Source organism: Agelaius phoeniceus, chromosome 17 (genome assembly GCF_051311805.1).
Source record: "Agelaius phoeniceus isolate bAgePho1 chromosome 17, bAgePho1.hap1, whole genome shotgun sequence".
NCBI classification, from domain to species: domain Eukaryota; kingdom Metazoa; phylum Chordata; class Aves; order Passeriformes; family Icteridae; genus Agelaius; species Agelaius phoeniceus.
In genome coordinates, this window is record NC_135281.1 from 15,709,030 (window position 1) to 15,735,983 (window position 26,954).

A 26,954-nucleotide genomic window follows, 5' to 3' on the forward strand; every position below is an offset into this window, starting at 1 on the left:
GATTGCAGTGCTTTGCTTTTTTATTTTTTTTAAAACAAGAGGCTTGGGGTGTGCTTTTTTGGTAGGAGGTGTGAGGTTTGTAAGCCCAGAGGGGTTAAGTGTCAATGAGAGTTTGACTCAGTAAGGGTGAGCCCTTGATGCTAAAAGCTGGTAAGAAATTTCTCATTTGGACTGGCCAGAAATAAATTGAGAGTGAGATGTGAATGCTCCCCAAACTTCCTGATGTGTTGGTGCCTGAGCCTTTTTTCCAAGCATCTGCTTCGGTGTAGTTCTGATGGGGGGGTTGGCTGCCTTAGGGTGTTAGGAAGGCACTTGGCTGAAGGTGGTGCAGGATTGGTGCTGGGGACTGTTGGTAATTGCATTTTTGGACAACAAACCCAGGCAGACAGACAAGCTTCCTTGCAGAAGCTTTAAAATATCCTTCTCCTGCTCTGCAGCATACAGGCATGCTAGAATAAATAGCTGGCAGCCCCGGGTTGCTCCAAGCCTTGCCTTTTTTTAGCTCTCCGTCTTCTGGGAAGCTTCCTCCCACCCGCGGCGCTGGGCTGGAGCCGGGGGGTGTCGGGCTCCTTCCAGCCCTGCCCGGGCGGCCCCGGCGCCCGCGGGAGGGAGCGAGCCCCGGGGCTCCTGCAGTGCTGAGGGCTCCTGACCTGCCCGGGGAACGCCGACGTGCTCCAGGGGTACCCAGCTAAGGGGGTTCTGTGCCCCTGCGACCCCCGCAGCCGCTGGGGGAGGTGGATGCCCCTGGAGAGCGCTGGGATTGCTCCTGTGCGGGAAGAACGAGAAGGGCAGGGAAGCCCAGCCCGTGCCCCAGGGGATGCCCTTGCTGGGCCAGCAGCAAACACAGGAGCGGGGAGCGGAGCCCTTTCGGGTAGGCTGGGCCGAGGGAAGGAGCCCTGCGAGGGCCCGACTCCGGGAGCAGCCCCCGCTGCAGGGAGAGCGTTCCTGAGCAGCTCAGCCTTCTGCGCTGCAGCATCCCCAGCTCTGTGAAAAACCCCAGCCTCGCAAAAACCCACTGACAGAGAGGGGGCATCTCCCTCTTCCTGCTGTTCTCCCACGGTTAGTACCGACAGCAGCAGGAAGGGGGAAAGCAGCGACTCACCTGGCATCCCCTGGGTGAAGCCAGAGCTCTCCCCTGGGCAGCGGGGGCTGATCCCTCACCCCGCTGGCGGGGATGCGGATGGGCCGCGGTGGCTGAGCCAAACAGGCCGGGCTGGTCACCCGGGAGAGCCACAGGATGCCCGGACACTCGGCTGGGGAATCCTCTCCATCGGCGCTGCCTCGAGCCGCGGGGACAGCCCGAGGGCCGCGGGTGCGGTGGCACCTTCGGAACCCCCTTGCGCAAGCACCCGCAGGACTGGGGCCGCCCGCTCCCCTGCGCAGCGCGCTCGGGTGGCCGTGAACCCGCGGGCCGCCTTGTGACAGGGGCCGTGCGCCTCCCCACGCTCGCCCCAGCGCTGCTGCCCTCCATGGCATTAGAGCAGCTAATGGCATTATTAATGCCAATTAATGGGGTGACAGCCTCGGATCCACGCCGGGTACCTGTGTGTGTCAGGGGCTTTGTTATCAACAGCTGCCTCCAGCACAGGGCTCAGGGCTGATTGCTGAGCCTGAGCGCAGCCCTGCGCCTGACAAAGCGCATCCGTTCACAGTTCCGAGCCTGCTGCGCTGGAAACCTGGACACGGCCGGGCCAGCAGCCAGTCCTGGGGCGCAGAGGGGTGACAAGGATGCCGTGCCTAACAGAGCTCGCTCCCGTGGGCGCTAAGAGCCTGTCGGGCGGTAAATGAGTCACGGTCGGGCGGTAAATGAGCCACGGTCGGGCGGTACGGCAGCACAAGGGGCAGTGACCGTCCGGCACCGGGCCTGGAGGGAGCCCGGGCTGTGCCTGGGGCATCTCCCCGAGCCCGGGTCACCTCCGCTGAGCGAACCCCTGCCAAGCTCGGTGCGCGTCGCTGCCGGAGGCGTTCGGAGCCTGATGCGAGCCCCGCTCCGCAGCAGAGGCCGCGCTGGGGCTGCCCGGCCACGGCTGGCGAGCGACCGGGACCCTGGGGCGAGGGAAAGAGCTCAGCCCCAAACGGGCCGGGGAGGCTGGAGGAGGGGAGGCCGGGCCCCCGGAGCCGCAGCCACCTTAGCTCAACAAGCGCAGGTGGGCTGGAGGTTCGGTGCCACCGGAACCGGGCACTGGGCAGCGGGGCCGGGCTTTGGGGCTGGGCTGGGCTTTGGGGCTGGGCCGGGCTTTAGGACCAGGCTGAGCCGGGCCGGCGCCGCGCGCTCCCACAGCGATCTCTGGCGGCGCCGGGAGGAGCGGCCCCGGCCCCGGCCCGGCTGCGGGGCTGCCACGCGTGTCCGTCCCCGTGTCCCCCGTCCCCGTGCCCCGTGCCCCGTGTCCCTGTGCTCCGTGCCCGTGTCCCCTGTCCCTGTGCCCCGTGTCCCCCGTCCCTGTGTCCCCGTGGCCCGTGCCCCGTGCCCCTGTGCTCCGTGCCCGTGTCCCCTGTCCCTGTGCCCCGTGCCCCGTGTCCCCCGTCCCTGTGCCCCGTGCCCCGTGTCCCTGTGCTCCGTGCCCGTATCCCCTGTCCCTGTGTCCCGTGTCCTTGTGCTCCGTGCCCGTGTCCCCTGTCCCTGTGCCCCGTGCCCCGTGTCCCCTGTCCCTGTGCCCCGTGCCCCGTGTCCCCGTGCCCCGTGTCCCCGTCCCTGTGTCCCGTGCCCCGTGTCCCCTGTCCCTGTGTCCCCGTGTCCCGTGTCCCGTGCCCCGTGTCCCCCGTCCCTGTGCCCCGTGTCCCCTGTCCCTGTGTCCCGTGTCCCCTGTCCCTGTGTCCCGTCCCCTGTCCCCGTGTCCCCGTGCCCCGTGTCCCCACCGGCACACGGCAGCACCGGCCCTCTCCTGGAGAACGCGGAATTTCTCCAGTTCTTGCCGGAGGGGAAGAAATCCCAGCTTTTCAGAGATGTCGAGTGCAGAGGGAAAGCGCAGCCCCCACGTGCCCAGGGAGGCCGCTGGGGGCTTTGGCTTCTTGGCCTTGAAGGTGCCCCAGGCATTCTTGTGGCACCATCTCGGTCTCCTGGGTGAGTCATCCCTGCTCCTACAGCCGTCACCTTCTGCCAAGAAGAAACCATTGTAACTGGTTTCCAGCTCTTTAATTCGCTTGCCCAGTAAAGATCCCCCTCCCCACTGCCCCTTCAGAGAGCAGGTCTGGGTCTGCTGGGGATTTTCTTGCCCCCTGACCAAAACCAGGCAAAGTTCTGATCTTCAGTGAGCTCAAATCTGTCCTGAGATTCAAAAATTATGTTTTATGTTTGTGTTATTTTACCCTTCTCTTTAGTCCTTTTCTCAATTATTATTTGTCAACATTTTTCTTCTTTTAAACAATGTCAAAGCTTTGTTTTAAAGATTAAAGAGGTAGATTTTTTTTAAGCTTGAACATATTTGAGCTCCCCCTATTTTCCTTCCCTGCCTGTTTGGCTCAAAAGCCAGGTGTTGGGCTGCACAGAAGGAGGTTGGGATGTAAGCTGGGGCAATCTGGGAAGGCATTTGGAAAAGGAGACAGGCGTTTCTGCACATCCCACCACTCCATCTTTAGAGGCTTTTTCCACAGTGGGAAGTTTGCTGGGAGCTATGTGTCTCTTGGAAAATCAAGGTGTCTTGAAGGCTTAACTCACTCATCCCTGCTCCCAAACCCTGGGCAAGCCACTGGCAGCAGCTGCTCCCCTGGAAGCATCTCCTGTGTCCCACCAGGTGCAGGTTAGGATGTGGTGAATTTTTAAACTCGATCCTGCAGGCCCTTCAAGCTCTCTCTCCTCCTGAGACACTGCAGTCCCAATGTCCATGTCCATGAGCAGTTCAATGTCTGCCTGTGGTTTATGCTGCTGGATTCCTGCTGCCCTCGTGGATCTGCCATGTGTGAGCTGGATGATGTGAATGAGCTTTGGGTTTTTCATGTTCTTATTTGGTAAACTTGGGTTCGTGTTCTGGGAAACTCATCCCAGTGCTCCACAGGGTCTGTGGATATAAATCTGCTCTGAACTCATGCTTATTGCCAACATTTTTCAGACCAGATACTGAACAAGAGAGGGTTTTAGTTAACATAAACCAGAGGCAATTTATGATGACAAAGTATTGCAAGATGTGTGAGGGAAGAGACAAGCTGCTGAAATGTTTGGCTAAAGTGAAGAAGTGGAATGTTTTTCTTTGTTCACTGGCGTCCCCAGGGCCCACTGGGGCAGGGTGAGGAGGCTGCACAGCCCCAGCTGCTCCTGCCAGGGCCTGGGGGGCTCTGGGGGAGGATGGAGACCCACAGTGCCCAGCAGCCTTGGCAGGGCGAGCTGGGCAAGGCTTCTGGAGCTCAGCTGCTGTTTCCTTGCTGGGTTTGGGGGTTTTGTTCTCTTTTCCTTTAAGATACCTTGAGAATGGGTGTTTGCCTGGGGTGTGTCTGGCCCTGCAGAGCCCCCAGTGTGGCTGCAGCACGTCCAGGATGCTGACAGCCCCAGCTCAGCGGGCTGGGAGGACTCACTGAGCTCTGTGTTCCTGGCTGCTTTCCACCGGCCCAAGGACAATGGTTCCTCCTGCTGGGACTTGAGGGAGTTGGACCTGGAGAAGGATTGGAGATGATCCCTGCAGAGATGGGGAACTCGACTCTGAGATATCACAGGGTTTGAGATTAGCATGGTCTAACACACAGACATTTAAAAAGCTCTCTGCTTTTTCAGTGAAGTGGAGCAGTGTGTGGGTTAGCAGGGAAGTGTCCCCTGTTCCAGGTGGGAATTGGCCTTTTCCCTCTCTGCCTGGTGCCCCGGGCTGGCTCGGTGGAGCAGAGCTGGGCACGGCAATGGATGGCACTGCTGGCAATAGATGGCACTGCTGGCAATAGATGGCAATAGATGGCAATAGATGGCACTGCTGGCAATAGATGGCAATAGACGGCACTGCTGGCACTGCTGGCAATAGATGGCAATAGATGGCAATAGATGGCACTGCTGGCACTGCTGGCAATAGATGGCAATAGATGGCACTGCTGGCAATAGATGGCACTGCTGGCAATAGATGGCAATAGATGGCACTGCTGGCAATAGATGGCACTGCTGGCACTGCTGGCACGGGCTGAGCCGCCGCTGCTGCCCCACGCCTGCCCGGGCTCCATCCGAGCTCTGGGTTTGTGATTTGGGCAAACCCCTGCAAGGTGACTGCAGCAAGGCTTCGTGGCAGCACCCAAATTTTGGCTTCCGTCTGCCTGCGGGGAGAAGGAAGCATCTCTGGAAAGTTCCATCTGAAAAGCCAGAGCAGCAAAGCAGCTGGGAGATACCCTCAGTATGTGCTGCTCAGGGCTGGGGTTCCTGTGCACTGTCCTTGCCTGGGCCAGGCCCCACAACCCAGCTGGGACTGACTCTCCACCGAGCCAGAGATCTGGAAAAGGAGGGAGAGGACAGTTCCCTGCAGGTTATTAGCAAGGAAGCAATTAAAGCCTTAAAAGAAATCACCTGCACTCTGGCTGTCCACCTCCATAACATCCCTGCTTGCTGGGGAGAGCCTGCCTGAGGCTGCTGCTGGGCCAGGCTGATTCTGCACTGCATTGGCTCTCCAGCACTTCATTCTCTTAGCCTGGCCTCAGCAAATGCATCCTCCCAGGGCTGCACAGGGCTGAGAACACACTCTGTCACAGGGCAGACTTCCTCGCTTATTTGCAGCCCTGAGGTTTGCTGGGTGTGATCTAGAGAGAGAGAAGAGCTGCTTTATTCTCTCTGATGCATGACCGAGTCAGCTTGTTTCCAACATGAATGATTAAAGACCCACGTGCATTTGTAATGACCATATTCTAATTAAAAAGCAACCCCCTCTTTGAAAATTTGGGCAGCTACAGTGGCATCGTGCTAACCCAAAAATAATTAATTATTTATATGAAGTGCTCTGGTCTTTAAATTACTTGGGTTTAATGTACTGCAAAGGCACTTGTATCAATAACAGGGCTATTTTGCTTCCACTTAATCATCACAATTTTATTTATTTATTTATTACCAACAACAAAAATACCCAAGCTGGTCCATCTGATACTTTGCTGCACCACTGCTGGGCTGCTTTTCCTGCCAGTCTTACATTGCAGTGGTGGTGGTCTTGCTGCTCTTTCTCAGCACCTGAGGGCCTTGGAGCCGTGTGGGAGCCAGGATGGGGCTCCTGTCACCCCGGGCATTTGTCACCAGGGTGGTGCTGTCACTGACCCAGGTGCTGCTTTGTGGGGGCTCTGCTCACTCCAGCTCCTCGCCTCTGAACAGCTCCGGGTCCTTTTGGGTGTTTATTTTTAGGCTAATGTAGGCCTTGTGCTTTTCTGGCTTCTCCTATTTCTCTGAAATTCCTTCAGCCATGGCAGCAGTTCAAGGTGAGTGAGAAGCAGTGGCTGAAGCAGAGGACAGGCTGCAAGGCTGATGTTGGGTGTAGCTGGATGATGCAGCGGTTCTGGGCTGGTGCTCCTCTTCTGTCTCTTTTGGTTACCAGCAACTCTTCTTTTTCTCTTCTTTTCAGTCATCAGTTTTGATTTTTTTTTTTTTTTTAATATTTGTCATTCAAATCAGGGGCAGCTTGGGATTCAAGCTTCCCTGCTGCTCAGCAGCCACCCCATTGGGGCTGACTAACATTTAATGTTCTGTTAATTCCAGAACAAGACTGTTTAGCAGAAGCAGCTTTGGAAACCAGGAACTGATGGGCTGCAGGAAGGTATTGTTGCATTGCTGCCATTTCTAAGAGGGAGGTCAATAGATTAATAACAGGATTTGCCAGTTAAGGGTAAAGGAGAATCACTGAGCAGTGGAACAGAGACCCCTTGAGTGCTGCTGTTGGGACACTGAGCTCCCCGGCTGGTGTGGCCAGGCTGGGAACTGCTGAGTGTGAGACATGAGGTGGGCCCAGGGACACTGAGAACCTTTGGTACCTTCTGAAGTACCAGCCCCAGTTCTGGGTACTGCAACCAAGATGACTCCACTGCTCCAGGGCTGTGTAATTGCTCTGTACACATGAGGTTCTCACAGAGCAACCAGAGCGTGGCAGGAAGGGAGATGGAGATGCACCCTAATCCATCCTCCTGCACCAAGCCCCGATCAATATGTCGAGACCATCCTGACAGGTGCTCAAGGATCTTTTTCTTGAAAGCCCTAATGATGTCTCCACTCCCAATTCTCCTTGGGCACACTACCCCAGGACTTTACTCTTTTTTTCCCGACAGTCATCCCAATTCTCCCATCCTGCTGTATTTTGTCCAACTCCCAGCAGACAAGGAACACAAACCATTGCTGTCTTCTACAGAAGCCTTTTATGAACGGAAAACTGTCACCCCACCTCTGCTCTGCCTTCTGTTTCCATGAGCTGACCATTTTCCTCCACCTCTCCTCAGAGGCTGTTTTCCACATCTCTGGTCACTCCTATTGCTGCCCTCTGGGCTCTGGCCAGTGGGGGCCCGACTCCCTGGATGAGCAGTGCCCAAACTTGGGCTCAGCAGGGCTCAGCCGAGGCTGTGGTAGCAGGGCATGTGTCTCACATACAGCTTTTCTGTTTATGAATTCCAGCATGATAGCTGCAAGAAAAAAGCAAACAATGTCCTGGTAGCCCTTGAGATTTGGACATGGTGGAGATGAGGACCATATAAGTGCATGGATGGATGTGTGGATGAAATGCAGACTTTCACCAGTCAGACAGAAGGAACCGAGCGAGGGGAAGCGGCCCCAGGGCGGCTGCTGGTGTTTGTGAGCCGGCTCTGTCCTGCTGAGCTGTGGCAGCAGGGCCATCCCCACCCACAGGACACAGCAGCAGCCCTGTGTTTGTCCCCTGGGGACACCCACCACCAGCTGGCTTTGCCTTGCTGGGGCTCCCTGTCCCCGTGGGCCCCAGAGCTGGGAGGCTCTGAACCTTCCTGCTGCTGGAGCTGGGTTTGGTTTGGGTTTTGGTATGAACCTTCCTGCTGCTGGAGCTGGGTTTGGTTTGGGTTTTGGTCTGAACCCTCCTGCTGCTGGAGCTGGGTTTGGTTTGGGTTTTGGTCTGAACCTTCCTGCTGCTGGAGCTGGGTTTGGTTTGGGTTTTGGTCTGAACCCTCCTGCTGCTGGAGCTGGGTTTGGTTTGGGTTTTGGTCTGAACCTTCCTGCTGCTGGAGCTGGGTTTGGTTTGGGTTTTGGTCTGAACCCTCCTGCTGCTGGAGCTGGGTTTGGTTTGGGTTTTGGTCTGAACCTTCCTGCTGCTGGAGCTGGGTTTGGTGCTGTATCCACAGGCAGTCATTAAAGCCGGTCTCATTTGCTTTCCACTCCTAAGGAAATGCTCTCTGGCAGAAGATGAGTTGCACATTTTCCCCCTCCCCTTCAGCCCAGGCGTTAGGCAGGAGCTGCGGCATGATGCAAAGTTGGGCTCTGCAGAGGATGGCAGGGAGGCGTCGGAGCAGCCCGCGGTGGTGGCTGGAATTCCTGTTGCCATAACAACCCAGTGCAGCCCTTAAATATAGAGCCGGTTTTACCCCACAGCCCTGCTCTGTCCTTCCTCCTGCAGCACAGAGCAAGCAGGCTTTGCTCTCCCTCCTTTGCCACCTGTGGAACCCCCAAGGTCAGAAATGGGGGCACCCCTAGAGCAGTGTGTGCTCTGTGGGGTCAGGACACCACTGACCATGACTCTGGGGCTCTGTTCCATCCACAGCTTTGCTGTGTGGGGCCCAGGTTCTGCTCTGGCCCCGTGAACATCCTCGGGGAGGCTGGACTGAAAAAAGAGATCCCCTGGAGGAGTGGAAAACATCCAACTGCTGGAGCAGCTGTGCTGTGGAGTGGGAGGGTACGGAATGCAGCCGGGCACAGCGCAGCTCTCCTGGCAGGGATGGTCCCAAACCCGGCCCAGGGATGGCCCCAAACCCGGCCCAGGGATGGTCCCAAACCCGGCCCAGGGATGGCCCCAGACCCAGCCCAGGGATGGTCCCACACCCAGCCCAGGGATGGTCCCATATCCAGCCCAGGGATGGTCCCATATCCAGCCCAGGGATGGTCCCACACCCAGCCCAGGGATGGTCCCATATCCAGCCCAGGGATGGTCCCAAACCCGGCCCAGGGATGGTCCCACACCCAGCCCAGGGATGGTCCCATATCCAGCCCAGGGATGGTCCCAAACCCAGCCCAGGGATGGTCCCAGATCCAGCCCAGGGATGGTCCCAAACCCGGCCCAGGGATGGTCCCAGATCCAGCCCAGGGATGGTCCCAAACCTGGCCCAGGGATGGTCCCAGATCCAGCCCAGGGATGGTCCCAGATCCAGCCCAGGGATGGTCCCAAACCCGGCCCAGGGATGGTCCCAGATCCAGCCCAGGGATGGTCCCAAACCTGGCCCAGGGATGGTCCCAGATCCAGCCCAGGGATGGCCCCAAACCTGGCCCAGGGATGGTCCCAGATCCAGCCCAGGGATGGCCCCAAACCTGGCCCAGGGATGGTCCCAAACCCGGCCCAGGGATGGCCCCACACCCAGCCCAGGGATGGTCCCAAACCCAGCCCAGTGATGGTCCCAAACCTGGCACAGGGATGGTCCCAGACCCAGCCCAGGGATGGTCCCAGATCCAGCCCAGGGATGGTCCCAAACCCAGCCCAGGGATGGTCCCAGATCCAGCCCAGGGATGGTCCCAGATCCAGCCCAGGGATGGTCCCAAACCCAGCCCAGGGATGGTCCCAAACCCGGCCCAGGGATGGTCCCAAATCCAGCTGAAGTCCCTCAGACTGAGAGAAAGGTCATCTCATGGAAAATTTACCGTGTGCCTTTGGTACCTCCAGTGTATGATTTCACTGCAAAACCATCTGTTATGTTTGTGTTTATTGCCCAGCAAATTGTGTAGATGCTTTTAGAAGTTCTTGTTTATCTATTTAATTAAAAATTGGGGTTTATACCATGGATCAGGAAGAGCCCTAAACTGCAGGAATTATTTATTGGTGCAATACAGTGGGAGATCTCCCAGAATCCTGGCTCTACTCTGTTGGTTTCATTATGGTGCTTTAGTTGAAGTAATTTAATTCTGTTAGTTTGTAAGAAGGATACTTGGATTGCAAGACGAAGCTGCTGGTTGGTATGAAATGCTAAAATTAAGGTTTTCTCATAAAATCCTAATTCCTGTCCCTCGTTAATCTACACAGAAGTGCAACCTGCAAATGTCAGATGAAACTCTTATTCTTTACCATCTCCAATAACATCTTATCCCTCTTAATATTTTGTAATTTTCTCCTGGTTGAGTCATTGAGAATAGCTAACTTTCCTGAAATGGCCTTTCATTCCTTCTAGAGACCAGCAAATGGTGGAAAATTCCAACCTGAGCATTTTTAGCTTTGGCAGAGGTACAAGTAACTGAATACAGAACACCCTGGGCAGGTCAGGCAGGTGCCCCCGGTGCAGCAATAGGAGGCAGCTCTTCTGCACTGACTCCTTTATCCCCTCAAAGGCATTTTCCTTCTGTTGACCTCTTCTGAACCAGATTTGAAAGACATTAGGCCATAAATCCTGGGGTTTGAGAAGGAAAGATACCACTGTGGGATATCACAGCCCCAAAAAAGGCACCGGGTTCAATATCAATTGAACATTGAGTAAAACAGCAAGGACTTGCTTTCCATCACCTGGTGTCATCTCCCACCTCTCTCTCTCTTGAGAATTGTTGCTTTTTAACCCAACCAATGCATAGACCAGTGCATTGGGGTGATGAATTGGTAGAAGAAGTTGCAGTCCAACCCACCCTCATTTACATCAGTTTTGTAGCTGTGGGACTGCAGCTTTGGGGCTGTGCCTGAGGGTCTGAGGGGGGCTGTGTGTGCTCTGCTGCCATTCCCAGCAGCCGAGCCCTGGACAGCTCATCCTGGAGATGTTTCAAGGCAAAACAACGGTCAGAGTCCAAAGGCTGCAACTTGCAATTAACTTTGCACAAGGATCCATTCCAGGGCCACAGAGGCACTGGGGTCCCTGGCTGTGGCTGTGGCTGTGCACAGGTGCATCCTGCAGGGCACTGCCTGGAAGGGTCCTGGGACAGAGGGACACAGCCTCCTGGGACAGACGGACACAGCCTCCTGGGACAGAGGGACACAGCCTCCTGGGACAGACGGACACAGCCTCCTGGGACAGATGGACACAGCCTCCTGGGACAGATGGACACAGCCTCCTGCTCCCTGGACAGAGGGACACAGCCTCCTGGGACAGAGGGACACAGCCTCCTGGGACAGATGGACACAGCCTCCTGCTCCCTGGACAGAGGGACACAGCCTCCTGGGACAGACGGACACAGCCTCCTGGGACAGACGGACACAGCCTCCTGGGACAGACGGACACAGCCTCCTGGGACAGAGGGACACAGCCTCCTGGGACAGACGGACACAGCCTCCTGGGACAGATGGACACAGCCTCCTGCTCCCTGGACAGAGGGACACAGCCTCCTGCTCCCTGGACAGATGGACACAGCCTCCTGGGACAGACGGACACAGCCTCCTGGGACAGATGGACACAGCTTCCTGGGACAGACAGACACAGCCTCCTGGGACAGACAGACACAGCCTCCTGGGACAGATGGACACAGCTTCCTGGGACAGACAGACACAGCCTCCTGGGACAGATGGACACAGCCTCCTGGGACAGATGGACACAGCTTCCTGGGACAGACGGACACAGCCTCCTGGGACAGAGGGACACAGCCTCCTGGGACAGACAGACACAGCCTCCTGGGACAGAGGGACACAGCCTCCTGGGACAGACGGACACAGCCTCCTGCTCCTCCGGGATCCAGGAACGCTGAACTCAAATCCTGGAAACTGTGAGCAGGCCAAAGGATTTGTTTGTACCTACAAAGTCACCCCCTAAATGTACTTTAGTCCATATTAGGGCTGGAGCATCACATTTCTCCTGATTAAGCAAATGATTGGGAGGTTTGGTTTCAAATTGCACTGCAAAGACTTGTAAAGCAAACCGCTGAAGTTCCTGGGTGGCTCCCCAGACAATGCTGCTTGTTTGTGCTTCTTCCTATCCTAATTAAACTTTTTCCACAGGGAAACTCTAGTTTTAGTCAATTTTTTTTTTTTTTTTACAAAATGGAACTGTTCTTATTTTTGTTTACTAAATTGAAATCTGGAAAGACAGGTGCTTTAGGAACAGATACTGAGACCTGTTGTTCACATTGTTGAGTCTGACTTTTTACAATGCATCCTCATTCATTGAACTCCCTTGCCTGCAGGAGTTCTGGGGGCTCTTATCTGCTTTAGATGGAAAAGCAGCTGCTGGGCCATGGGCATTCACTCCCAGAGGTGGCACATTCCCTGAAGCTCAGCCCCTGAGATTCACTCAGCCCTCATTCACTGCTGCCATCCACCTCCCTTCCTCCTCCCCTCTGGAAGTGGGAACAGTTTGTGCAGCCACGTGTAGCACCCCAAAAGCCAATTCACATTTTATCAGGATTTTACTGCAGAAAGTTGAAAAACACCCCTGCAGGACCAATAGCTTTAGGCCAGGAGGAAATTGTGGCTGCTTCATGGAGCCTGAGATGTGCTGGCGTGGGACTGCAGCTGTCCTGGCTGCTCAGAGGAGCTGGATTGCTGCGTGGGCTCCTCTGCCCCTGCACAGCCCTTCCTGACCAAAGGGGGTCTGGGCAGGCAGGCAGGGAGCGCTGGCCTGGAGAGGAGGCTTTGATGGGCAGAGGTATTTAATGACCTCCTCTGATGAGTTCGGTGCAGAGCCACCTTCAGCCTTTGTGTGCAAGGGAAAAGAGACTGAAGAGCAGCCACGAGGAGGAGAGCCAGGGCAGCGCTGGTGGGTTTGGTTCTTCACCTCTGGGTTTTGGGCAAGACTGCGGCTGACCTCTGTGAACCTGCCAGGAAACAGAGATGGGGTGAAGGAGCTGAGTAAAACTGGGGAGAACATCTGCAGGTGTGAGGGTGTGTGAGGGGGCAGACACCCCCTCCTTGCAGCTGTGGCCTCTGAGCCACAGGGCAGGCGGGGGCATCGAGGGCAGGGGGCAGGCCCAGGATGTCAGTGCTCGGGCTGGGGCATGCCCGGGGGGCAGCAGGGCTGAGGCACCCCCAGCTGCCTCCCACAGCCCTCGGGCAGGGGCTCTGCCGGTTCTGAGACCAACAGGAGTGGTGAGGTCAGCTGAAAATGCAGGCTGAGCTTGAACCTGAAGGGCCATCAAAGTATTTCAGAGAGCAGCTGTGAAATACTGAAATGGCTGCTTGCTTTTCAAACATGATGGTTATTGTCAAGTTTGGGAGTTTGCTGGGATTTCCTGATTTAATGGGGCTTAACAGCTTGAATTGAGGGCCTTGTAAATTTTGCATTACGTTGGCTGTTGTTAATTATGTTGTTAATATTTAATGAATGGAAAAAGACAAAGGTAGGTAGCTGATAACTCTTCTAAAATAAAAATCTCTATTATGACAATCCTGAGGAATCTTTGTATTGTTGTTAGGTACCTGACAACTTTCTTAAAATACAAAGATTCCTCAGAATTGTCATAATAGAGATTTTTATTGGTGTTACTTTGGTTACTGGCATGACAGAACATAAAGGCTGGGAGAAGATTGAGAAACCTCTCTGTGCCAGGGCCAGGGTCAGAACCTTGCAGTGTGAGTGACAGGGAGGCCATGGGGACAGGAGGAGCCCAGTTCCTGAGGGCTGTGGCCACATCTCCCCCCTGCCCCTGAGCCACGCTCTGTGCTCTGGGCTGGGCTGGGGACTCAGCCCTGCTGGGCTGGCTGCCCCTGCCCCGTGTGCCCCTGCCCCGTGTGCCCCTGCCCTGTGTGCCCCATCCTGCAGCCCCGTGTGCCCCTGTCTGTGTGCCCCTGCCTGTGTGCCCCTGTCTGTGTGCCCCATCCTGCAGCCCCGTGTGCCCCTGCCCCGTGTGCCCCATCCCCTGCAGGGCCCCAGGGGGGTTCCTGAGCCTGGGCTCTTTCTCCCTTTCCCTCGGGACCCTTCTCCTCCCCAGCCAGCAGAGATTGGAAGGGCAGCTGGGTGGGATCTGCAGAGCATGGCCAGACCCCATTTTTCACCTGTTTAAAGGAATTTCTGTCCTCCCCGATGGGTCTGGGACCTGCTGAACCCTGCAGAGCTGGCAGGAGTGCAGAGCAGCATTTTCAGGGCTGCTCTGCCACATCCTTTGCCCTTTGCAGAGAAGGAGCCCCATGTGCTTTACTGAAGAGCTGCACTGCAACTGCTTTTTGCAGAAAACAACATGTTCACCAGAATTCTGTGTTATAATGAGGAATTTGGACAGAAAAATGCTTTTTAGAGCACTCCAATGCTGGAATTCAGAGAGGATAGAAATTTCTTAGCTGTTGACCTTTTTAGATGTTTAGTCATGCCAGAAAATGAGTCTCAGCAGGGCAGGGAATACTGGCTCAGGTGCTGGGGTAAAGGTTTTGTTGCAAGGCTGTTGGGAATTTTGGTGCCTAAACCAAAAGCAGCTGAGGACAGGGAGGGCACTGAGCTGGGGGACTTGAGCAGGGGTCTCTGCTCTCTGGACAAGTGCTCATTGCGGGGCTATTTCTGAAAAACAAAATAAAATCTTCTGGTTTTCGACCTTTTCCAGCTGCTGTGTTTGAAAAGCAAAGTGGACGTTAAGAAATGCCCTGGAAGATGCAGCACACAGAGCAGCCTTCAGGTGGGGTCTCAGGCTGCAGATCCCAAGGGGAAAGAAAAATGTCACTGGCGCCTTAAAGAGGGGCCAGAGAAGCAGAAGATGCGATCCTCAGAGGGCTCCATCGCCCGCTTTCCCTGCTGCTCAGCCTCAGGTGCTCCTTGCTCTGCTGCTGGCTGTCCCCAGCCGGGCTGTGCTGCTGCCCCAGCCCTGCAGCTGCGCTTTCCCTGCGGTTTGCAGGGCTCTCCGTTTGTGCTGCCACCTCCCCTTTGTCCTTTCTGGTTCGCTGGGGCTGGATCTGCTTCCCCCAGCCAAAAGGGCATTTTGGAAGTGCTCATTGAAATTCGTGGAGTAGTGTTGTCCCATGTGAAGGAGTTTAATCCCAGACAGCCTTCAAAAAGGCTCATTGCAGCCTTGTGCATCACCCACAAACACTTTGGGGAAAAACAGGGGAGGAGAACAGAGTGTTAGATAAGCTGCTTTAAAATGATCTTCATAACCCTCCAAATTAAAATGTAGTTTATTAAAGACAAGTTACAGATGCAAAACAACCCAAAAAAGGCTGGGAGTGGCCCTTCCCAGGGACAATTTTTGCTGTTCCTGTGCTGTGACTGGGTGTCACTGAGATCACAGGAGCCAGCCCCTCTGGTGCAGGAGATGCCCAGCCTTTCCCCGTGCCTTTCCCCAGCGAAGCTGGGCTCCCTCAGCACTGAAGGAACATTAAGTAGTAGCTTGAAATTCAGCTTGACTCCCTCATCACCGTGTCCCTTCACAGCCAATGGTACAAGGGTTCCCAGCCCCAAAGCAGCTCCAGCTTTAGCTGTTGGAATGGCACGAAGGAGGGGAGTAGGACAGTGTTTATTCAAGGCTTAGGGCAATTCAGATCAGGGAGTGGCCAAGAAAAAAGCGCTGCTTTTGTGAAACTTTTTTCAAGACCTGCCTGTTTTCTAGCAGTTTCCCATAAAAAGCTTAACCTGTTGGAAACTCCCATCAGCTTGGTTCTCACTCGACGTGCAGCTCTCATGAAAGCTTCTCCCACTGGTGGCAACAGCCTCTGTCAGTGGTAACAGGGTCAAGGCAAACAGTCTTGGCAGGAATCACTAATGGACATCTCTTCAGATTTAAAGTACATTTAGCTGCTCATTCATCCTCCATCACATGGTGCCCGTCTCTCAGGCTGAAAGGGAATATTATGGTACTTTCTTCCCAGGAACCATGTGAGATTGCTCTCTGACTGCATTTCCACTTTTAGGATCCACATATGCAAGAGCAGAGCAATTCTTGTTCTCATTTATCCTCAGGAAACTCTCTGCGCTCCAGGACATTCAACTGATGGCATTTTTCCAGCCTTAGACCACGAGGCAGATTTAGTCTGTGGCTGAGTTCAGTGTTTGCTTTGCCTCTAGGGCTGAGCCCTGAGCCTGTGTTTGCCAAAGAGGAGCTGGGCAGAGCATGGGGCAGGGTCAGTCCTGGCAGGAGCACGTTCAGGTCACAGCTCCCTCGTTGCCACTCAGGGAGTTCTGCTCCCAGGCTCAGATGCTCCTCAGGCCCTTCAGGGAGGGGACCTGGCTCCTCTTGCCCTGCTGTGAAGATGAGGGCAGGCAGGGCCTCCTGCCTATGCATCCCTGGGAGTGCTGCTGCCTCCAGGTCCTGGTCCCTGGCTCTCCCAAGCATTTGGCCTACACTGTTGATAGGTAGGAGAAAATTTCTCAGATCCTTTTGCAAGTTCCCAAGCAGATGGGTGACAGGGAAAAATCAACCCACTGGAGGCTTTTCATTCCTCAACCAGCAGAAATTTGGTTATTTCCTTCCCAATCTGTATTTTTCAGAACTCTGTATTTTTCCTTCCCAAAGCAATTGTATTTGGTCTCAAACCTGCTGTGAACAAGGCAGGCACAGCCAGGAGGGGATGTTTCACACACCTTAGGGGAGAGTCTGGTGCCTCCATAGCTTCCAGTGCCCCCAGAGTCATCCTCATGATGAAAAGAGGAGAGGTGGGTGTGCCAGAGCCATCCCTGCAAGAGGAGCCAGGGCAGTGCCTGTGGTCAGTGAGCACAGACAGACACTGGACAGAGGCATGGAGGAAATGCACACCCTGAGAGGGGCAGAGCGCCGCGGGGATGGCCCCGAGTGGGCTCTGTGGGGACCTGAACCTGGAGCCTCTCTGATAACCTGGAGTGCTTCCTGCCCTCCTCCAGAGAGCTGCTGTGAGCAGGGCTGCAGCTCTGCCAGCCCCTCCTCGGGGCAGCAGCAGGGAGGGAAGCCAGCCTGGAACGAGGGCGTCTGGGGCACCCCGCGACTTCAAAATGCATCCAGAAAGTTTCGACAAGCTGAAAACTTCAACTCTTTCTCTTTCTTTAAAGTTCATTTTTGGATTGTATTTTGCTGTCTGCTTCCAGTATTTCCCCCTGGTATTCCAGTATTTCCATGCTCCTGGGCTCTCAGTAGCACAAGCACTATCTATCTCAGTTCTTTTTGCACTTTTCAACACTTGTTATGGATCTCTGCCAAGGAACCTGATAATTTTTTTCCCATTTAAGGGAAAGAATTTTGGGCTATAAAAGAAAATCTCCATTGTACCTAAAGTGTTTCCAGTCTGGAAAGAAAATCCCAGGAAACTGAGGGAAGTCTTAAAGGGACATGATAGGAAACGCTCTGCAACAGAGGCAGTTTATTGTGTGTGATTGCCTTTCCCACTCCCAAGGACAAGGGCCCTTGGGCTGCAAGAACAGTGTGGGTTATGGTTACCTCAGAGCTCCTTTCAGAGTGTGAAGCTCAGCAATGGGGACCAGCCAAACCTCGGGGCTCCCAAAGCAGCTGCTCCCCTCCCCGTGGGGACCCTGTGTCCCACACGCCACGGCTGTGACAGGGCTGGGCCCCGCCTTGCAGAGGGACCAGGAGCCTTCCTTTCCCCACAGCCCTTGGTTTTCCTGTCAGCAGTGAAATGCAGTGAACCAGCCTTCCCTTTGCTTCAGAGGATGGACAGGAAGATGCCAGAGTGTCCCGTGTCCCGTGTTTGAGAAGATGTGATGCTTTCCTTATGCAGGCAGAGGAGTCACTGCTCATCAGCAGAGGGATGTTTATTTCCACATTTAGGCTCAGCCTATTTCCTTCTCATGTTGTAGCTCAACAAGCACTGCCTTACAGAGCTGCTCTGCCTGGCAGTGAAATCCAGATATGTCTATGCCACTGAATGCAGGCCCAGGAGAACACATCTTTGCTGTGCTCTGCATATTTCCTGTGAGGTGCTCGGGGTTTGAGGTGTTTCCTTGTCAATAAATGCTGTAATACCCGAGAGAAACGGGGTTTGCACAAACTGCATCCAAACATTTGGCCAGCTCCACAGGCTGGGGAAATAACAAACCATAAATTGAGTTTGCAAAGCTCAGAGTACAAAAATATCAATCGAAATGTGTATCCAAACCAAGAGTGGGTGAAATAACCTTGGAGAAGAGCGAGCGGGATGCACATTTCTGCATCTCCAGGCCTGCACTGCCCCTCGCTGACAAACTCTTCGTGTGGGACAAGAAATGCTGCAGGGAACAGATGTCCTGGGGGTGGAAACATCCTCTCCTCCCCCCAGGCTCGTGGATCGCCCCAGGCAGAGCCAGCTGGAGGGGCTGCCCTGGGCAGGGCTCCCTCTCCCAGCTCCCTCAGAGCCGTTTTCAGCAGTGGCCAGAGGAGCAGTGTGGAAGGGCGGCTCTGCAGGAGCCTGGGCTGCCTCTGCAGCCCCTGGGCAGAGCACGTCAGTGGCAGTGGCATGGAGCCTGCCTGACGCAGGAAGTTCCAATGCCCTGCTAACAACGCCAAGGTGCCTCTCCCCCAGTGATTTACTGCGAATGTGACGCATCTCCCTGCATTAGGCCACTTGTCATTCTCCCTCCCAGCACCACGGGGGCAGACAATGTGCCCAGGAGGTCAGTGCTGACAAACCCTTGCTCTCCTGTGGCACCTGCCAGCTGGAAGTTTCAAAGCATTTTATAATCATTAACAGACTGAGCTTCCTAGTCAGGGGTTTTGTCTCTGTTGTAAGGGGAGTAAAGTCGGGTGTGGAGGAGAAATGATGACAAAGCTGAAGGAGCCGACTGAGAGCTGAAGTGCTCTCAATATTGCCCTGATGTCTGTCCTGCATTGTAAGTATTCATGGGGCAGGAGGAGCTACTTCACTGGAGGGGCCCTGAGCTGGGATTAAGCTTGTCAACAGGTTTTATTCCCAATTCTTCCTTCCATCCTTTTCTGGGTGATCTTGCTTTTCTATATCTTAATTTCCTCTTCTCCAAAAGGAAGGTAGTGACCAACTCCTTGTAAGAAATTCCTAAATGTACAGCTGATACACAGCTGTGTGAAGTACTGGACAAAAGCACTGTTTGGGATTTCAGAAAGCGACCTCTCAGGAAGATGTAGGCATTCAAACAACAAATATAACAGTCTAGCACTGACATTAGAGCACTGGGCATCAGGAGCCAGGCACAGGCGAGAGAAACACAGCTAATGGGGGAAAGCAGCACTGGGGGTCATTTTTCCTAATTAATTACATAAAATCAGACACGGGGCTCCAGTTTCAGGAACTGTCACTGGAGTCCAGGAGCCACGAGCAATCAAGGCAAGAGAAGGGCACAGCTGTACCCCTGGTACACCAGTCCAAACAGGTGAACTGCATTAAGTGATACTAATTGGTGCTAATGGCTCTCCAGGCTGTTGCTGAGGGCCATTTTCTCTGGTGGGAGTGAAGGAAGGAGACAAGAGGGACAGCCTGGCAGAGGAATACTTCGATTGCTGCGCTGTTGCCTGGAAAGTCAACGTTTTCTCTATTTCTGCTGTTTTTTCAGGTTAGTAAATGCTGCTTTACGTTGCATTTATAGTCCTAATCGGCAGCAGAGATCCGTTGCTATTCCTTCTATCTGTTTCTGCAAATATCTGCGACCATGGTTGTGGGCTCGTTCCTCCGACGAGGGGCAGCGGGGTGGGGGCGAGGGCCCGGTTCGCGCTCACAGCCGGGGTGATGAGCAACCTCCCTGAGCTCCGCTGCTCCCGGCTCGGCACCGCCTGGCAGGCGGCGGGGCCCTGCCGGGGCTCTCGGCTCCTCGCTTGCCTGGGCGCTCGCCGCCGGCCCCGCGGGCGCAGGGAGGGCCCGGGGAGCGGAGCGGGGCGGCCCCGCTGCAATGCTAGGCTCCGGCTCACGGTGGAGCTGCCCGGCCCCGGCCCCGAGCCCTCCGCCCCGCGCGGGACAGCCGCGCACGGCCGCGCCGAGCCGCGGGCTGCACTTGTTGATCGCCGAGCCGAGGCAGCGGCCGGCAGCGCCGGGGCTCCGCTCCGCGTGGGCCCGGGGACGGGGCCGGGGGCGGGCGCAGAGGCGGCTCCGGCGCTGGCCGCGGGTAGGAGCGGGGAGCCGCAGCCGAGGGAAGGCCTTGGAAAGCTTCCTGCCGAAGGAGCCGCTTTACCTCGCTTCCCTTCCCCTCCCCCTGGGCTCCGCGGACAGCCGGGAGCGCCGCCGCCATCCCTCCGCCTTGAGGCTGCCCGGGGGGGATGCGAGCGGGGCCGCCCCTGCCGCCCGCCCCGCCGCAGGATGTAGCCGCCCTCGGCCCCGCACGCCCCGCACCGCCTCGCCGGGAGCCCGCAGGAGGAGGTAGGTGAGGGCTGGGCTCGGGCCGGGCCACGCCAGCCTCTCCCCGTGTGCGGCGGCCGGAGGCAGCGGCGGGGCTCCGCTTTTGGGGCTGGGGGAGCTGGGTCGGCGGGGACGGGGCCGAGCCCCGAGCTGTGCCGGCTGTGCACGGGGGAGCCGCTCCTGCCTGCGCCGGGGCTTCTCTTCGTGCCATCTTGTGTAAGCAACAGTGCTCGGCGCTGCCAGGAGCCACCCGGCTCCCTAAGACAGGCTCGGGGTTTTTCCTTATTCCCGTTTTCGTTGCTTTCCCGGTTATGCAGAGGCCGGTGCGGGGGGCTTGGGGGGCGTCCCTGGGCAGCCCAGAGAGGCAGAGCGCGTCGTTAGAGCGGCTGTAAATCCTCCCATTTCCCTGCCCCAGCTCTTTCCTCGGGAAATCTCTAAGGCTGGAGTTACTAAAAGCCTCCGCAGCCTGCACGGCCGGGCAGGGCGGGGGGCAGCCCTGGGGGCCGCTCGGGCTGGGTGCGGGGACCGGCGGGGCCGGGCGCTCCGCGATGGGGGCCCGGTGCCAGCGCACCCCGGCCGGGGCCCGGCGGCTCTCGGGGCGCATCGCCGAGCGGTGCTCGGGGCAGCCCCGCGCCCCACGCGGCACCCGGGGGGGCTCCCGGGGCCGTGCCCGGCTCCGCAGCCCCGCCGGGGCGGGGGGACCCCGGCCGCCGCCCGGGGGAGCTCGGCGGCAGCGGCGGCCGCACGTGGAGCGGGCCGGGCTCGGAGCGGGCCGGGCGCGGTTCAGCACCGGCGGGCGGACAGCGCCGCCGCCCCCCCGCCATTGGCGGCCCCGCTCCCCGCCCGCGGGCGCGGCGGGGGCGGCGGGCGGGGACCCACGCGCGGCCTCTCTTGCAGCTCCGGGGCATGGAGGGCAGCGAGAGGTGAGCAGCGCCGGCCCCGCGCCCTGCCCCGCGCCGCACCGAGCCGCGTCCAGCCCGAGCGGGACCCGCGATGCCTCTGGGGATGAATAAGCATGGATCTCGCTCTACTACCTCTTTGCCTCCGGACCCCACCGAGATCGTCAGGAGCAAGGCCTGCTCCCGGAGGGTCAAGCTCAACGTGGGGGGGCTGGCCCACGAGGTTCTCTGGCGCACCTTGGACAGGTTGCCGCGGACCAGGCTGGGTAAGCTCAGAGACTGCAACACGCACGACTCCCTCATGGAGATCTGCGACGACTACAACCTGGAGGAGAACGAGTACTTCTTCGACAGGCACCCCGGGGCATTCACCTCGATCTTGAACTTCTATCGCACCGGCAAGCTGCACATGATGGAGGAGATGTGCGCCTTGTCCTTCAGCCAGGAGCTGGACTACTGGGGGGTGGACGAGATCTACCTGGAGTCCTGCTGCCAGGCCCGCTACCACCAGAAGAAGGAGCAGATGAACGAGGAGCTGAAGAGAGAAGCGGAGACCCTGAGGGAAAGGGAAGGGGAGGAATTCGATAACACTTGCTGTGCTGAGAAAAGGAAAAAGCTCTGGGACCTCCTGGAGAAGCCCAACTCCTCCGTAGCGGCCAAGGTAAGCGTTCCACATCTCTGTTGTCTACTGGCTCCCGACTGGTGATGCTCCCTGAGGAGCTGCCCTTGCTTTGGTGTCTGGGCACTTGTGGCTGGATGGATGCTGTGAGTGAAGGAGAGGAAGGCCTCTCATATACAGATCAATTTCAATGGTTGTTGGGTGGTTTTTGGTAGTTTGGAAGGGATGAGGTTTGAGTGTCCCTGGGGCAGCCTGGGCTGCTCAGTGTGGGAGAAGCTCCTCTGAGCAGGGGGTCAGCATGCAAAGACTGCTGTGGCTGAACATTTTAGGCTTGTGACCCGCTGGCCTGTGTTGGTGCAGTTTGTAATAGAGATTTCTTTGGGCCTAAAACGTGTGAGTCTTCTGCTGCTTAATCAAATTGGCTTTCAAGAAGCCACTTCTGCTTGAACTCCTAGAGCCGGGTAGAGTGAGGAAATAATGCCTTCCATTCCAGGGCTTAATTGAATTTTTTTTTTGTAGTGAAATGTGTCTCCTAGTTATTTGTATCACGCACTCCTAGGCTGCGTGTCTGCTAAAGCTGGTGTTTGATTTTTGTCCTTTACCTGATTCCAGCCTTTTTAAACTCTTCCCTGTGCAAGTGATGCAGCTCTGTCAATAGCTGAAGTGCTGCTTACTCTGAAGTTGGTTTCAGTGGACAGGTCTACTTGAAGGCATTTTGAAGATAAGATCCATGTTGGGAGAAACCAATGTCAGAGTTGGCTCTGATAATTTAGCTGCCTCATGTTAGTCACATTTTCTTTAGTGAGGAAAATCTCTGCGAACACAGTGATTCAGTAACCATGGGGACAAAAGTGAAGGGGGAGAGGTTGAAAACTGTGGGATGAATAACTGAAAAGCATGAGAGACTGAGCAGTAGGGACCAAAACTTGAATTTTCTGTGTACCCACGTCCTCGCTGTATGGCAGAGAAGTCACAAGAAGCCCTGGCTACCTCTGTAATGCCTCTGTGCTCTCTGTACAAACATCTGCAAACGCAGACCTTGGCTCCATCCCTTGGAAGTCTGGCTTGGATGGGCTACTTGTGCAAACAGACTTCTTTACCTCTTTTTTCCCTGTTCTCAAAATGCTGCACATCGTGAACCAAAAGCATGCAAGAAACTTTGGGGAAGGGATTTTGTGAGACATGGACTGGCTCAGCCTGGCATGGGAAGGGGAGGCATGGTCTGCCTGCTGAACCCAATATCACTTCTTTAATGTCAAACAGAGCCCCAGAGTGCCTCTATCTCTCCAGTGGCACAGATGACACCGTGATGAACACATTAATAATTTATAAGGCTCCTTTGGCACAGTCCTGGAATCTTGAAACACAGGCCCCAGGCTTTGCTTTCTGTGGCACTGACTCAAAATCCATTAGAGACTGTTGATGTTCATGATTTATTGTATACGAGCAAGGGTCATTCTTGCCAAATAAGTGTCTTTTGTGATTTATAAATGAAATACTCTAGCTTCATTTTCTGAGAAAATTCTCGGAGTAAGTGCACCCGGCATTGCAGGCTCTGGATTAATTGAGAGGGAATGGTAATGCATCATTACCCTTAGCATTTAAAGCTGCCATTCTGTGCCTTCATTACTGCAATGGGAGTGATGCTGTGTGTTCTCAGACCTCAGATATCGCAGCAGTTCCCAAACACAGGTTCCCACTCACCTCGTGTGTTAGCAGGGCAAGCAGGCCTGCTGAACAATTAGCTTAGCAGGCAGGGACAGCAGCTCTGCTAAGCCTGCTCTTTATCCGATTTGCTCCCTGCTACTGGGCTGCCTTTCCCTCGTGCCAGAGGATGCCCTTAGCTTTGATCACCTGCCCGAGAGTTCAATCCACATATTGAATAGCTGGACTCACCCTTCAGGCTCTGATGGAAGGACATGGGGAAGGCATTGGCAGCCTGGGCCATTCCCTGCCCAGCTGGGCCGGGCTCCCTGGCAGGGTGTGCGGGCCCAGGCTGAGCCCTGCCTGGCAGCTCCTGGCCCCCTTCCCCTGCTGCCTGCTCCGTGCAGCGCTCGTGCACAGCCAGGGGAGCTCCTCTCACCTCTCCTGCAGCCAGCTCCCTCTGCTTTGCCAGCTCTGGGAGCTCAGACTGTTCCTATGGAAGGGAACAAAGTAAACTGTTGTGAGGTTTAATGTCACGCGAGGTCCTAAAGCCGCTGTTGGGGAAATCTGAACTACTCCTGTTTATTTTTTTCTCTTCAGACTTGTTCCACTCAGTGCAAAGGGTTTTCCATACAACAGATACAAGATACCTTCATGTTCTCTTTAAGAAGTCCAGAAAATGGGTACAGGTGCAGGTTCTCCGCCAAACCAAACCAGGGTCTTTGGCTGCCAGCATTGGCTGCATTTTAACATTTTCTGCACAGCACAGCATCTCACCCCTCCATGCCAGCTTACTCCTGGGTTATACTGGGACCAGTTAAACAGACAGACTTGTTTTTAAGTTGCTTGGTTTTCAGGAATTTGGGGTTGCCTTTTTTTTATTCTTGGATGCTTTTTGCTGGTTTTGTTTTTTATGGATTTTCTTTTAATTATTTATTTAAATGGGACAATATGTGGCATACCCCAGGTTGTAAGATAGCATTCAAATAAGAGAAGAAGAATCCTCGAGACCATAGTTTTTGTAGCTTTCTTATCCCCTGGAGATTTACCTGTATCTTCTGACTGCTCTGTCTGGCTTTTAAACCAACCATCGTGGCAAGCAGGGTCCTCTCCATGTGTGAGGCTTCACCGTGTCTGTGGCTGGAGAGAGCCCTCCTGCATTCCCCCCATTCCCACTGCCCGAGAGGCCCCGGGTTTGCAGAGGAGGCTCTGGGGCTGTGCCCTGCTGTCACCCCATGGCAGCAGTGAGGGGACATCGCTGCTGTCCCTGGCACAGCCCGGCCCCTCCGGGTGATCCCAGAGCCCCAGCACGGCTCCAGCTCGGCCAGGCTGGGCCAGGAGCAGCCCCCAGTGCCCAAAGGGGTTTCAGTTCAGCCCCGTGCCCTGGGCTGGGATGCTCTGAGCTCCCTGCCCTCACCTGCCCAGAGGGGAACCCCTGGGCACAGAATGCAGCACTCCAGGGACCTGGCCTCTGTCAAATGGAAAAAGTATCAGGCAGTTATTAAATAAAACTGTGTTCATCTCCCTCTAACCTTAGCATATATTTTAAGGGATCTGATTCTCCCATTTCCTGTGGTTATTTGCCTGCATATCCCTGACAAACATTCACTGCAGGCTTTGTGGATGCTTTCTCCTCTTCCTGCAATCACTGTTTTTGCATGTTCATGCTTATTTTTATCGTTCTCCCAGTCTATCTTAATAGTTTGGTGGTTGATTCTTGGTTTTGTTTTTTAAATAGTATTCTTCATGTGCTTTGGTGTACTCACAACATCCATTTTTAACCACAGAGGACTCTGGTGCTCGTTTCTGTCATGGTTTACTCTAGAAGCTGACGAGGTGCAGATATTTTCTGGAGTAGCTCTCACACTTTGTTGCATGGCAGCTTTCCTTTTGTCAGGAAAGCAAAGCAGCTCTCCAGAAGCCAGGCAGAACTGCTGCTTTTCCTCGGGCGTAGTGTCCATGCCAGGGCTGTAGTGGTTAGACAGCTCCAGCGTTCTGGTTTGGGTTTTGATCCTAATTGCTCCTTCTCTTGCCAAGGCTAAGCTTGGGCAGCTGGTTCCTGTCACCCTCAGCCCAGCCACCAGTCCTGGCTTGCCCAAGTCCCCTCTGTAGCTCCTGCTTTCCACCAACCAAGGCTAGTTAGGATCAACAGGTCACTCACCTGCCTGGCCCTTGGGAGAACCAGCCCAGCTGTAATTCCAGCTGGACTTCATGTCTGTGCTGTCCTGAAAAATAAAAGACTGCAGTTGTTGGAGCTCTCCAATATAAACAAATAACAAATGAGACCAGCTCAACATCTTAGGTTAGCATCTATGGTTCTGGAAATTCTCCGATTGCCTGGACCTTTCCAGCAGCTCTGCAGGAACATTGCCCTTTTTGCTTCTTAAGAGGAAAGTATTTCTTTTCCTCCTTTAGTCCTTACAAATGATTTCCCTGATCAATATTTGAGCAATTAGCGTTGCATGGGGTGTGGGGGGGAAGTCTGCTCGTCTTACAGACTCCTCTGCATGTGCTGGTTTCATCTATTTTTCTCTTGCTGTCCTGAAGGCTGAGAAAAACACGATGACATCACCCACTTTGCAAAAAGCTTCTCTGCATATCTGCATGTCAAGTAGGATGTGCACTTCCTTTCCTCCTCGCTGCCTCCACTTCCCACTTGTCCCTGTCCTGTTGGGAGCTCAGCTGCACTGATCCCTCCCTTCTGACAGGCTATTTCTCATCTTTTCCCCTGCTCCTGCTATGCCTTTGCCAGTGCAATAATATCGCATTTATCCTTGAAAACATGCAACTCCAATTTGGTAATCTCATTATGCATGCCTCGACATTCCTTGAACAGCTTTTCTCTGCTGCCCACTGCTCTCTGCTGCTAATCTCTGGATGCATTGCTTAGGGACTGGGGAGGATGCTCTGTAAGCTCTTTTCTTATTATTGTTGATAGTAGTGACAAAATAAGAATGATAAAAGCCTCTTGGAGATGCGTTTGCTACATCTAGAGCGTTCTTCCCCCACATGGGCTTTCTATTCCTGGCCCTCCCTTATGGTGTGCAGTTTTCATTCATCTCTAAACCTGCCTGAATTTAGCATTTGGCAGAGGAAACCCCTCTCCTGAATGGCAGGGGTCACATCTTGGCTGTGTCCTGTCTGTCTCCAAGGGTCCCAGCTCAGGGCACATGCTGACTTTGACTATTAAAGACAGATTCCCATATTTTGCCTCCATCTGTAACTTATTTTCGTGTGATGCAGCTACTGCCTTGGCTTTTTTGCTATATATAGGAGACTTTTTCCCTTCATCCAAAATGAACTCATATCTTCAGAGATCCTCAAAAGCAGAGCCTCATTCCAAAGCCTGTCCCCTGGGTTCAGGGATTTGCCACTTTGGTCTGCAGCTTATCTCTGGGCTTCTAGCACAGCCCTGTCCTGTGGACACAAGTGATTTCTGTGCTGGATCAATCTCTTTTCATCCTGCAGCTGCTTTCTGGGTCTTGTCCTTCCAGTGGACTTAAATCTTTTGTCTGGGGAGCCCTAATTCCTATGTTTAGTTCCCTGCAATGTCCTCTGTCTCCCCGGTGGGCCTGCCCAGAGTGTATTGCTGTGCTGCCA

At 55.1% G+C, this 26,954-nt stretch overlaps 1 protein-coding gene across 2 annotated transcripts in view; it reads left to right on the top strand.

Annotated features, from left to right (window-relative positions):
- Window positions 1–19,284: 19,284 nt before the first annotated feature.
- The window catches only part of KCNB1 (potassium voltage-gated channel subfamily B member 1), a 106,921-nt gene continuing 99,251 nt past the window's right edge, over window positions 19,285–26,954 (top strand). Inside the window, exons 1-2 of one of the 2 annotated variants that reach the window (XM_077187228.1) lie at window positions 19,285–19,416; window positions 21,090–21,752. In XM_077187228.1, coding sequence (XP_077043343.1) covers window positions 21,186–21,752 — 567 coding nt within the window. In that variant the 5' untranslated portion in view covers window positions 19,285–19,416; window positions 21,090–21,185. Of the gene's footprint in view, window positions 19,417–19,689; window positions 20,214–21,089; window positions 21,753–26,954 lie in introns of those variants that run through there. The other variant, XM_054644519.2, reaches the window with a different exon arrangement.